Raw genomic sequence first — 13,984 nt, 5'->3', positions numbered from 1 at the left:
TGACCACTGTGGCTTAGGCGTTTTGAAGTTTTTGTGTGCTTGAGATATGGCTGGGGTTTCTCTCACAGCACAGGCAAGTAACTGCAACTCTTCTTTATTATTGTACACCTTGAAGGCGAGGTTAATTAAGTCCTGTTGTGGGATTTGAGGGCCGGAATTTAATTTTTGGACCTTTTTCTAATGTCGGGAGCGGATTGGGTAATAAAATGCATATTGAGAATAAGGCGGCCTTCCTCTGGGGTCTGGCTCATGAAGCCGGTGGTTATCAGCATGAAATGGGGCTAGAGAAAAAACTCTGCCATTCATCTGGGGAGAGGGTAGAAGTTAGGATGACATTTAAGTCACTCCAGGTTAAATTATAGGACAGAGGTAGATATCGGAATTCTTGTACATATTTAGTGGGGTCTGATGAGAAAGAGCCTAAAAGCTGGCTGATTTGGGAAAGGTCTGATAGAGAAAAAGACACATGTACCCAGACTATGCCTTCAGCTCCAGCCACCTCTCTAAGAGGAAATTGCTGGGCAGGTGGGGGAGGGCTAGTCGTGGAACGAAACTGTAAGCCGGACCAGGTGTGAGGAGGGGAGTTGATAGAAGGATTATACGGTGGGGGAGCAAAGGCTGAGGAAGAATTGGGACCTGGATTGGCCTGGTGAGGAGCAGCCTGGGGAGAAGGGGAGAGGAAAGATGAGTCCGTAGAAAAGAAGGATTCAAAGGACTCAGAGCTTGGGGTGGAGACTGAAGGAACAGACAGGAGAGAAAGAAGGAAGATTTGGGACGAGTCTCACTGGGAGCAGAGACTAGGGAGGGACCAATGTGTAAAAGAATGCCTGGACGTCAGGCACTTCAGACCATTTGCCCATTTTTCGACAAAAATTATCTAGGTCTCATAGGATGGAGAAATCAAAAGTGCTGTTTTCTGGCCATTTAGAACCATTGTCGAGTTTGTATTGGGGCCAGGCGGTGTTGCAGAAGCAAATAAGACGCTTAGATTTTAGGTCAGGCGAGAGTTGAAGAGGTTTTAAGATCTTGAGAACACAGGCTAAGGGAGAAGGAGGAATGGAGAGTGGAAGGTTGCCCATAGTGAAGGAGGCAAGTTTAAAGAGAAGGGTAGAGACACGGAGAAGGGGGTAGGGAGCAACCCTGGGCTGCAACATGGGTGAGCAGCCAAAGCAGGCGTCCCCGCAATTGACTTGCCACCAAGGGAATGTGGGTGAATGATCAAGGCAGGCGTCTCCACGGAGATCAGACACCAATGGAACGTGGGTGAGTAATCAGAGAGGTGTCCCTGCAATGACTAAACACCAAGGGAAGGCTGCCTTCCCGAATTCGTGACTGGCCCCGGAGTTTTGGGTCCACAGATAAAATGTGTCTCCTTTGTTTCTACCAGAAAATGAAAAGAATTGAAATTAAGAGAAGGGAGAGATTGAAGGGTGGTGCCAAGACTGAAAGGAGAAAGAGGTTGAGGGATAGTGAGAGAGGTTGGAGAAGAGAGTAAAAAGAGGCCACTTACCCGATTTAAAATCGGTGAGATGTTCCTTGGGCTGGTTGGTCTGAGGACCCGAGGTCGTAGGTGGATCTCTTGACGGAGTGAGGATGAGGACAGGGGACTGGTCTCCCAAAGGAGTCCCACGGACCCGGGTCTTTGGCACCAAATGTCTCATGTGTCCCTGTGAAGAGACCACCAAACAGGCTTTGGGTGAGCAACAAAGCTGTTTATTTCACCTGAGTGCAGGCGGGCTGAGTCCGAAAAGAGAGTCAGCAAAGGGTGGTGGATTATCATTAGTTCTTATAGGTTTGGGGATAGGCGGTGGAGTTAGGAGCAATGTTTTGCAGGCAGGGGGTGGATCTCACAAAGTACATTCTCAAGGGTGGGAGAATTACAAAGAAGCTTCTTAAGGGTGGGGGAGATTACAAAGTACATTGATCAGTTAGGTTGGGGCAGAAATAAATCACAATGGTGGAATGTCATCAGTTAAGGCTATTTTCACTTATTTTGTGGATCTTCAGTTGCTTCAGGCCATCTGGATGCATTCGTGCAGGTCACAGGGGATATGATGGCTTAGCTTGGGCTCAGAGGCCTGACACATAGTGGTATGCGCCTGTAGTCCCAGCTATTTGGGGGACTGAGGTGGGCGAATTGCTTGAACCCAGGAGGTGGAGCTTGCAGTGAGCTGAGATCTCGCCACTGCACTCCAGCCTGGGCGACAAAGCGAGAGTCCATCTCAAAAAAAAAAAAAAAGAAAGAAAGAAAGAAAGAAAGAGAAAAGAAATATTAAAACAAATCTTATCAAAGTGCAATAAAACTAAGAACAAAATAAAAGCTTCCCCCCCAAATCTTTTCCAACTAGAAACTGTTAACATTTTCTATTAAACAACTCTTGGGTGAAAGGGAAAATACAAGCCAAAATCACAGAATATCTAAAAAGCAAACAAATAAACAACAACAACAAAAAGCAAGTAATGAAAACACTACATATCAGGATACTGGATATGTTTAAAGTAGAGATTATAGGAAAATTTATAGCCGTAAACACTTATATCGATAAAAAATGGATGAAAATGAGTGAATTATATTGTCAACTTTAAATAATGATATTCAGGCAGGGCACGGTGGCTTACACCTGTAATTCCAGCACTTTGGGAGGCTGAGGTGGGTGGATCACTTGAATTCAGGAGTTCGAGACCAGCCTGGCCAATATGGTGAAACCCTGTCTCTACTAAAAACACAAAAATTAGCTAGGCGTGGTGATGGGCGCCTGTAATCCCTACTACTCGGGAGGCTGAGGCAGAAGAATTGCTTGAACCCGGGAGGTGGAGGTTGCAGTAAGCAGAGATCGTGCCACTGCACTCTGGCCTGAGCAATAGAGCAAGATCCTGTCTCAAAAAAAAAGAAAGAAAGAGAGAGAGATTCAGAAAATATGATTAAGTGTAGAGGTTATCCAAGCACAAAGCTTGAGGATGGCCACTGGGAAAGCATGGACTCCAAACGAATGGGGTCAGTGGTTTTAAAATGGAGAAGTTAAAGTTTCAATTATATAGGCAGAGACAGAGACGATCCAGCAGGATTACGTTTTCCATACAAGACCAGTGCACATGCGCCACAGTGATTTGATTGGTTACAGATTGCTACATTCCAATGAAGATTACTTTATTACTCTGTGAGGAGGCGTAGTGACTTGAGTCAGGGATTCTTATCTTTGGAGCTATTTGGTCTTAATTATTTACAGGAAAAAGAGAAAAAAAGGCAGAAGTTGCAACAGCATGCCTTGTCACCCAGGTTGCATAGTTAAAATCCTCTCAAGGCTCAGGGTAATTTAAAGTTCCAACAGCTTTAAGTTTGAATTATTTAATTTTACAATATCAGCTTAAAAAGTGAGAAAAAGAACAACAAATGAGTCAAAAGAAAGCATAAGGAAGAAAACAATAAAAGTAAAAGCAGAAAAACAGTAAAGGTTAAGAATAGAAAACAGTGGGTCAAATTAATAAAGAAAAATTCTGGTTCTTTGAAAAAAGTAAGAAAATATGTAAACCACTAGCTAAATTAATCAAACTACAAAGAGAGAAACACATTTATACAAAATAAGACAAAGAAGAAATAGGCCGGGCGCGGTGGCTCACTCTTGTAATCCCAACACACTGGGAGGCTGAGGCAGGCAGATCACGAAGTCAAGAGATCGAGACCATCCTGACCAACATGGTGAAACCCCGTCTCTACTAAAAATACAAAAATTAGCTGGGCTTGGTGGCAGGCACCTGTAGTCCCAGCTAGTTGGGAGGCTGAGGCAGGAGAATTGCTTGAACCCAGGGGATGGATGTTGCAGTGAGCCGAGATTGCGCCACTGCACTCCAGCCTGGCGACAGAGCAAGACTCTGTTTCAAAACAAAAACAAAAACAAAAACAGACATAATGTGGAATATGAATAGGCGTGAACAGACCAAACTGTTTTGTAAATGAATAACATAAGCATTCTAAACAGGGAAGGGGGCAAAAGCCTAAGTAATTTTTGAGCCTAGTATTTTGACTGTGTACATTAAGACCAAAGAAAAACACTGCAAACAAAGATTGAACTCTAATTAGTAGGTTTGTCTTTTGTTTTACAGAGATATGAGTTAGGTGTTCTGAAGCTGCTTTCAGGGTCTTGTAGTATAGAGCAAATAAGTAAATACAGTTGCCCCTCAGTGTACACGGGGGATGGGTTCCAGGACCCCCGAGTATACCAAAATCCTTGAACACTCAAGTGCCGTGGTTGGCCTTGCAGAACCTATGTATACAAAAGTCAGCCCTCTGTATATGTGGGTTTTGCTTCCCACCAATAATTTATTTTATTTTATTTTTACATGGCAAGGTTGCAATCATCAGCACAGCAGAGAAAGGGCTGTCTGCTCCAAGAATAATTTTAAAAGTCTGCGTATAAGTGGACCAATGCAGTTCAAGCCTGTGTTGTTCAAGGGCCAACTATATTTTGAGGATAATTGGAATGAGATTTCTTACAGCTTGAGCAGAGCGTCACCAGTGCAGAAAGGGGAATACCAGTAGGTACTCTGTTGATTGGAATTGGAGGTATTAGTATAAACTCATGACTTTTAATATATCTATTTCTATGTATATCTATATCTTCATCTTTGTAGCTGTAGACAGAAGCTTGGCACACTTCACCTTAACCCAATGATCAAAGTGAACCTCATCATTGATGGTAAAAATGCACATTATGGACCTGTTCCTTTGATGAACTAGGACACAACAGTCCTGTGACGTTCTTGTCCAAAAGCCATAAACTGAATCTCCTCGTGAGGAAACATCAGTCACACCTAAATTGAAGAACTTTCTACCAAATATCTGGCCTATCCTTTTCTTTTCTTTCTTTCTCTCTCTCTCTCTTTCTTTCTTTCTTTCTTTTCTTTCTTTTCTTTCTTTCTTTTTTTTTTTTTTTTCTTGAGACGGAGTCTCAATCTGTTGCCCAGGCTGGAGTGCAATGGCATGATCTTGGCTCACTGCAACCTGTGCCTCCCAGGTTTAAGCAATTCTCCTGCCTCGGCTTCCTGAATAGGCTGGGATTAAATTACGCCCAGGTAATTTTTGTATTTCAGTAGAGATGGTGTTTCACCATGTTGGCCAGGCTAGTCTCGAAGTCCTGGCCTCAAGTGATCCACCCGCCTCGGCCTCCCAAAGTGCTGGGATTGCAGGCGTGAGCCACCACACCTAGCCATGACCTATCCTTTTCAAAAATATCAAGGTCACAAGAGATGAAGAAAGATGGAAGAACTGTTCCTAATTAAAGGAGAATAAAGAGACATGACAACCAAGAGACATGACAACCAAATGCCATGTGTGATGTTGCATCAGATTCTGGGTCAAAACAAATTATTTTTCTTTTTGCTAAAAAAGGACATTATGGGCCAGATGTGGTGGCTCATGCCTGTAATCCCAGCACTTTGGGAGGCCAAGACAGGAAGATTGCTTGGAGCCAGGAGTTTGAGACCAGTCTGAGCAACATAGTGAGACCCTTGTCTCAACAAAGAAAAAAAAATTAGCTGGGCATGGTGGTGTGTTCCTGTATTCCCAACTACTAGGGAGGCTGAGGTGGGAGGATCGCTTGAGCCCAAGAGATGGAGACTGCAGTGAGTCGTAATTGCACCTGGGTGATAAAGCGCGGCCCTGTCTCCAAAAAAAAAAAAAAAAAAAAAATTATTGGGACAATTGCAAAATTTGAATAAGTATTTTAGATTAGAAAATAGTATTAGGCCAGGCGCGGTGGCTCAAGCCTGTAATCCCAGCCCTTTGGGAGGCCGAGACAGGCGGATTACAAGGTCAGGAGATCGAGACCATCCTGGCTAACACGGTGAAACCCCGTCTCTACTAAAAAATACAAAAAGCTAGCCAGGCGAGGTGGCGGGCGCCTGTAGTCCCAGCTACTCGGGAGGCTGAGGCAGGAGAATGGCGTAAACCCGGGAGGCGGAGCTTGCAGTGAGCTGAGATCCGGCCACTGTACTCCAGCCCCAGTGACAGAGCGGCCGTCTCAGAAAAAAAAAAAAAAAAAAAAAAAAAAACATATGTAACAAACCTGCACATTATGCACATGTACCCTAGAACTTAAAGTATAATAATAATAATAAATAAATAAAAAATAAAATAAAATAAAAAGAAAATAGTATTATAAGGCCGAGATGGGTGGATTGCTTGAGGTCAGGAGTTTGAGGCCAGGCTGGGCAACATAATGAGACCCCATGTCTACAAAAAATAAAAAAAAAAAATTAAAATAGCTGGGCACGGTGGCACATGCCTGTAGTCCCAACTACTTGGGAGACTGAAGTGGGAGGATCACTTGAGCTCAGGAGGTGGAGGCTGCAGTGAGCCATGATCATGCCACTGCACTCTAGCCTGGGCAACATTGTGAGACTTTGTCTCAGAAAAAAGAAAACAGTATTGTATTAATATTAAATTTCTGATTTTAATTATTGTACTTCAGTTATATAAGAGACTGTCCTTATTCTTAGGAAATACACACTGAAGTGTTTAGGAATCAAGGGGCATGATATCTGCAACTTACTTTAAAATGTAAAAAACTATATATGGGGAAAATGACAAAATGAATGTGGTAAAATATAAAACAATTGGGAAATCTGGGGAAAGGATAAATGAGAGTTATTTGGACTGTTCTTGCAACTTCTTACTAGCTTGAAATTATTTCAATTTAAAAAGCAACAAGGAATTTTGAAAATGTTTGCAAGAACATGTAGGAGAATAACTGTTCTTTTGGAGCAGTAAAAGATTTTTGAATTCACATATAAGACACCAAACAGGCCAGGTGCAGTGGCTCATGCCTGTAATCCCAGCACTTTGGGAGGCCAAGGTGGGCAGATCACTTGAGGCCAGGAGTTCGAGACCAGCCTGGCCAACAAGGTGAAACCCCGTCTCTACTAAAAATACAAAAATTAGCCAGGTGTGGTGGTGCATGCCTATAATCCCAGCTACTCAGGAGGTTGAGGCAGGAGAATCACTTGAACCTAGGAGGCGGAGGTTGCGGTGAGCCTAGATCACACCATTGTACTCCAGTCTAGGTGACAGAGTGAGATTCCGTCTCAAAAAATAAAAAGTAAAATAAACCAAAAAACCCACCAACCATAACTGAAAGAATGATATATTTGAGTAAAATAAAATAACAAATTTATGTACAATAAAGAACTCTATATTGAAGTTAAAAGACAAACAACAATGAGAAAATATTTGCTATGCCTCGGATTAGTATCCAGATTATCTATCTATCTATCTATCTATCTATCTATCTATCTATCTATCTATCTATCTATCTAAAAAAAAAAAACTACAAATGACGGAAGAGAAAAATAAGCAAAGGATGTGAATAGCTGAGTCACAGGAGAAAGTAACAAGCATGGGAAAACATAACGAACTGTACTAGGAATTAGGGAGAAACAAATTAAAATAACAATAGTATACCATTCACACTTATTCAGATGATTATCCAAAATTATATAATTTGGTAATACCTATTGTTGAAAGGATGAACAGGGAAGGGGATTTTCTTAATTGGTTTATCTATCTGGAGATCGTCTAGCAAAATCTAGTAAAACTGAAGGCATGCACTCAGATATGTATGTAATTCCATCTTTCAGTATGTGCCCTAGATTATTGCCAAAGGAACAGGCAGAGTTGCTCACTGCAGCATTGTTGGTAACTAGTGGAAAATTGGAAACAATTTAATTGTCATCAACAGATGAGAGCAGATAGTTAAACAATTTGTGGTATAATCATACAATGCATTTAAAATTAATGAACTCGGCCGGGCGCGGTGGCTCAAGCCTGTAATCCCAGCACTTTGGGAGGCCGAGACGGGCGGATCACTAGGTCAGGAGATCGAGACCATCCTGGCTAACACGGTGAAACCCCGTCTCTACTAAAAAAATACAAAAAACTAGCCGGGCGAGGTGGCGGGCGCCTGTAGCCCCAGCTACTCAGGAGGCTGAGACAGGAGAATGGCCCGAACCCGGGAGGCGGAGCTTGCAGTGAGCTGAGATCCGGCCACTGCACTCCAGCCTGGGCGACAGAGCGAGACTCCGTCTCAAAAAAAAAAATAAAAAATAAAATAAAATAAAATAAAATTAATGAACTCTACATGTGTTAATGTGTAGAAATCTCAATAACAGAATTTTATTATTATTATTATTTTCAAGACAGAGTCTTGCTCTGTTACCCAGGCTGGAGTGCAGTGGAGCAATCTCAGCTCACTGCAACCTCAGCCTCCCTGGTTCAAGCAATTCTCCTGCCTCAGCCTCCCAAGTAGCTGGGATTTACAGGCATGTGCCACCACACCCAGCTAATTTTTGTATTTTTAGTAGAAATGGAGTTTCACTATGTTGGCCAGGCTGGTCTCGAACTCCTGACCTCTTGGTCCGCCTGCCTTGGCCTCCCAAAGTGCTGGGATTACAGGCATGAGCCACCGCACTCGGCCTCAATAACAGAATCTTAGGCAAAAAAAAGCAAGTAGCAGAAATTTAGAATGTAAAATTTATAAACACAGAAACAATAATGGATATTGTTGATGAATATAAAAGGAGATACAGTCCCTGCCCTGGAGGAATTTGGGGGCATTTAAAGAAATGTCAAGTAAACAGGTGATTACAATGTAGTAGGATGAAAGCCACGATCAGAATAGACACCAAATACAGATGGAGGTGGCAGGAAGAAGGTGAAAGAATATACTGAAGAAATGACAATACCTTCCATGCCCCACTCCCACGCTGAATCAAGTCCTGAAAGACAAGAAGAGGTTACTTAGGTGAAAGATAGGAAGGAAGGGTGTTTCTAGACGATAGTGTTATTTGCAAAAGCCCCAGAGGAGAAACCGCAGAGCCTGATTTGGAAACTGCCAGTGGTTTCTCAGAGCTGGAGTAGATGGAGGAGAGGGCAAAGAAAGGGATGGAGGGCATTGGTAGGTGCCCCCTGACAAAGGGTCTTCAGACCAGGCTATAAGGAGTTTCACCGCCTTCTGAAGGCGGCGGGAAGGCTAGATTATTGAAGCAGAAGAGTAACAGTTGCATCATGAATTATAAAAACGACGGCTCTGGAGGCAAGATCAGTTAGTTTTTTTGTGTGTTTTTCTTTTTAAAGAAGAAAACCAGACAAGAAATAATGGGATCGCAGCTGAAATAGACGAGGTGCTCACTGAGAGAGAGTATCGAGTCCAACCTTTAGGGCTTCAGGGAGGGATTAGAGGTAGATGTTGGGAGAGGAGGTTCCTGGCTATCTTGGGGTGTACGATGGAGTGACAGGGCTTGCGTTTTGTGACACCTGACTCTGCCCCTGGCCACCCCTGATTGGACCTTACAAACGTTTAGTTCAAATACAAAAATGGGCCGGACACGGTGGCTCATACCTGTAATCCCAGCACTTTGGGAGGCAGAGGCGGGAGGGCTGCTTGAGCCCAGGAGTTCGAGATCGGCCTGGGCAACATAGTGAGACCTTGTCTCAAAACAAAAACAAACAAACAAACAACAAATATAAAAATATCCAGAGGAAAAACTGAAGGCGGTGGTTACCATTACAACGCGTTTTCGTTAGGGGTATATGTGGCTTTAGAGTCATCTTGAACGTTTTAATTACAAAATAAAAGCTGAAGTCTATGCAACATAGGAAAACATCAACTTGTGTAACATCTCAGTGAGCACACGGGCGTCATATTATTTTCTGTACTTTGCTGTGTGTTTGAACCACATAGCAAAAAACTGTTGGCGACAAGAATTGGAAAAGCAAAGTACAAGAAAGGCTTTGAGTTCTATAAAGGGGTTAAACCAGAAAGCGGCGGGGGCAGGGAACAGTCAATCTTTGTGTGTGCACACTGCGTGTGCAGACAGGAGACTCCTCAGGAGACCAGGACCTGTCTGAGTGTGTGCGGGGATGAAGCGGGACGAGGGGAACTGGGGCGGAGGAGGAGGCGCGCGCCGCGGAGGTGCCCCCCGCCCCCCCACAATTCTTCTCCCCACCCCCCCCGCCCCTCCTCCCTCAGTGACGCCGCTTCCAGTCTCCAGGCAACGTGGGGGCCAAACAACGCGGCCGGGAGGCGGCCGCTGCCTGCCGGGCCCTCTCTTCTGGGACTCTCGATTTTCGGACGCTGAGCGCCATGGCCCTGCCTCTGCTGCCGGGCAACAGCTTCAACCGCAACGTGAGTAGGAAGGGCGTCCGAGGTCACAGCTCCCGGCTGGAGTCTGGGGTCCAGGCAGGGTCGTGGCGTGGCCACTTCCGCGGACTCTCCTGGAGACCCGATGCTGCTGCCCTGGGTTGGTGGCAACTTGGACCAAACTTAATAGGCTCCTTCTCCCATCTCTCCAACTGCATCTGAATGTTTTTCCTAATTTAGAAACATATATATAGACCCCTTATAGGTGACAGGACCCTCAAAGGTAACAAATAATAGTGACGATAACCATTGCGGGTTTAATGTGTGCCAGGCGCTGCGCTTTAATCACCTTATGCAGCATCCAGTGTCCCAACAACCCTTTGAATTAGGTAGTTTTTATTCCCAGTTACTATTGAGGAAACTGAGGCACAGAGCTACACAGTCTCAGTGGTGAAGCTGGGTTTCTTTCAAACAACCTTGTCTCCACAGCCCAGAAGCCTAATCATTATCCCCCGTATCCTGTGTGAAAAAAGATACCATTTCAATTATCAAATCTAAGAAATTTGGCACTTATCAAGAGGGGTAGGTGGCAGATAAGAGTGGCAGCCTGTAAAGTTTACTCCCAAACTTTATAGAGACAGGCACCCAAACTTGGAGGGATTTTTTTTCCCCTCTATTTATAATTGGGAGGTTGGGAGGGGTTCATTTCTTCTTCTTTTTTTTTTTTTTTTTTTTTTTTTTTTTTTTTGAGACGGAGTCTCACTCTGGAGGCTGGAGTGCAGTGGCCGGATCTCGGCTCACTGCAACCTCCACCTCCCAGGTTCAAGCGATTCTCCTGCCTCAGCCTCCTGAGTAGCTGGGATTACAGGCGCCCGCCACCACACCCGGCTAATTTTTGTGTTTTTAGTAAAGATGGGGTTTTACCATGTTAGCCAGGGTGGCCTCAAACTCCTGACCTCAAGTGATCTGCCCGCCTCGGCCTCCCAAAGTGCTGGGATTACAGGCTGAGCCACCGCGCCTGTCCTGGAGGGGTTCATTTCAAAAGAACATGAACGTACAGAACAAAGCAACACAACACAAAAAGCCCTGAGCATGAAAGAACTTTTGACAATAAATAGCACCTCATTTAAACGACAGAAGGAAAATGATTCAGGCTTTTGTTTATACTGGTTACTACTCTTCACTTGGGTCAGCCATCTGTGTCTGCAGGAAAAGCTAATTCCCAATTAGATGGGAGGGAATTAGATGGAGCCACTCAAAGCAATTGTGTAAACCTTTGATAACTTTAGAAAGCAGGCAGCAGATTGAAGTACTTGACTTTATAGTTTCCAAACAGTGTCTGTATCTAAGTTGTTGGCCCTAAAGTACCAGTTTTCTTTGTAGCTTCAGGTCATTGAATTCTGACCCCCACATGTCTGGTCAGTCCAACTTTGAACACTGATTTGTGCATTTCTTGGTTGATGGGTAGAGGCTGGCCTTCCAGCATAGCATTGTCCTTTGGTAAGTTTAAGCCAGCCACGCAAATAAGAAAGGTCCCTGAGAGACGGGACATGAAAACAGATTCCAGAAGTAAAGAAGCATGCTGTGTAAAAGTAATTTTAATAAAAAACGAAAGTAAAGCCTACAGCTTTTTGCCCAGCAACACTCTGATTACCAATGCCTGCCTCCTGCAGAAGTATCATAGCTCTCACGTGCAGTGATTAAGGATGGGAAGGAAAAACAGTGGATGGATGAGATATTTATAAATCTGCAAGGTTCTGAGTGTATTTTTGCTTTTTAAAAAACTTTTAAGATCATGAAGTACAACACATATACAGAAAGATGCACAATGGATGATCACAAAATGAACATCAAGAAATTAAATATGGGGGCTGGGCACGGTGGCTCACGCCTGTAATCCCAGCACTTTGGGAGGCAGAGGTGGGAGGATCCCTTGAGCCCAGGAGTTGGGGACCAGCCTGGGCAATATAGTAAGAACTCGTCTCTACAAAAAATTGAAAACATTAGCCAAGCATGGTGGCACATGCCTGTAGTCCCAGCTACTCAGGAGGCTGAGGTAGGAGAATCACTTGAGCCTGGGAGGTTGAGGCTGCAGTGAGCTATGATTGCATCACTGCACTCCAACCTGGGCAACAGAGCCAGACCCTGTCTCAAAAAAAAAAAAATAAAATAAAATATTACCTGTTCTCCAAAAATACCACCCTTGACTGGGGCTGCTAGATTTAGCAAATAAAAATACACATCTTAAATATCGCATGGAACCTGTTTATGGGAAAGGATTATTGTTTACCAAATTTAACTGAGCATCTTGTATTTTATGTAACAACTCTACCTATGAACCTTTCTGTTCATTACGCCTTCCCTGCTCTCCAAATGTAACCACTGTTCTGGCTCCTATCACTATAATTAGGTTTTGCTTGCCTTTGAACCTTTTATCAATGGAAATGTTTGGTGTTTATTCTTTTGTGACTGGCTTTTTTAGCTCAACAGTATGTTCGTTAGATTTGTCCATGTGGCTGTCTGTAGAGGTAGTTTGTACATTTTTATTACTCTGTAGTATTGCATTGTATGATTTTCACATCATTTATATATACATTTTACTCTTGATAAATATTTGGCTTGTTTGGGGTTGTTAAGAATAGTTTTACTGTGACTATTTTTGTTCGTGTCTTTTGGTAGGATTGCTAGATCATGCAGTATTCATATGTTCAGCTTTAGTGGATGCTGTCAAAGTGATTATACTACTTAAATTCCCACCAACATTTTATGTTCCTGTTGCTCCACATTCTAACACTAGGTATTGTTAGTCTTTTAAATTTTAGATTTTTTGGTTGGTGGGTATAGCAACTCTTTGCAGTTACAATCTGTACTTCCTGATTCCTAATGAAATTGAGCATGTTTTACACATTTATTGGTCATTTGTATGACCATTTATTGGTCACTACTTTTTTTTTTTTAGACAGATTGTTGCTCTGTTGCCCAGGCTGGAGTGCAATGGTGCAATCTCGGCTCACTGCAACCTCCGCCTCCCAGTTTCAAGCGATTCTCCTGCCTCAGCCTCCCGAGTAGCTGGGATTACAGGCATGCGCCATCACGCCTGGCTAATTTTTTTTTTTTTTTTTTTAATTTTTTAGTAGAGACACAGTTTCACCACGTTGGCCAGGCTGGTCTTGAACTCCTGACCTCAGGCGATCTGCCTGCCTCAGCCTCCCGAAGTGCTGGGATTACAGGTGTGAGCCACGGTGACTGGCTTTATTTGTATGACCATTTATTGGTCATTACTTTTTTATGTAGCACCTACTTATCTCTTGTCTAATTTTTACTGGGTTGTTTGCCTATTTCTTAGTGATTTGTGGAACTTATATATATAAATTTTGGATATTTTCTTGTCTGTGGTTGGCCTTTTCCCTCTCTTAATGATGTTTTTGATGAATAATTTTTGGAAAAGATCACTCTTTGTCCACATCTCTGCAGAGCCACTTTGTCAAAAATCAAACATCCATCTACGTGTGGGTCTATTTCTAGACTCACGAGTATTTAAAACATTTATTTACTTTGTGCCTGAGAACAATGGGAGTGGGTGTGTGTGCGTGTGTGTATGTGCATGTGTAATAGAGAATGACAGTACCTTGGACTGTCTGTCATTCAACAAATCAGTATCTATTTATTTCTTGAGTATCCTAGTATGTGCCAAAATTAGGTGACTGCATTTAAAAAATTGTTACACTAGCCTTGGTACTAAATGTACTATGTGTTTCCCACAAATTAATATTTTGAAAACTTGTACTTAGTTAAAAGATTGGATGTTCTCTGGCATAGAATGGTCAGAAAGTCAGTAAAGCCATATCTCG

The 13,984-nt window shown here is 43.2% G+C and overlaps 1 protein-coding gene across 1 annotated transcript in view; it reads left to right on the top strand.

Annotated features, from left to right (window-relative positions):
- Window positions 1-9,835: 9,835 nt before the first annotated feature.
- EFHC2 (EF-hand domain containing 2) overlaps window positions 9,836-13,984 on the top strand; it is a 197,292-nt gene continuing 193,143 nt past the window's right edge. The window contains exon 1 of the mRNA XM_077988768.1: window positions 9,836-10,178. Coding sequence (XP_077844894.1) covers window positions 10,137-10,178 — 42 coding nt within the window. The 5' untranslated portion in view covers window positions 9,836-10,136. The remainder of the gene's footprint in view (window positions 10,179-13,984) is intronic.

Source organism: Macaca mulatta, chromosome X (assembly GCF_049350105.2).
Source record: "Macaca mulatta isolate MMU2019108-1 chromosome X, T2T-MMU8v2.0, whole genome shotgun sequence".
NCBI classification, from domain to species: domain Eukaryota; kingdom Metazoa; phylum Chordata; class Mammalia; order Primates; family Cercopithecidae; genus Macaca; species Macaca mulatta.
Note: the sequence above shows the minus strand (reverse complement) of the source record. Positions and strands in the feature narration are given on the sequence as shown.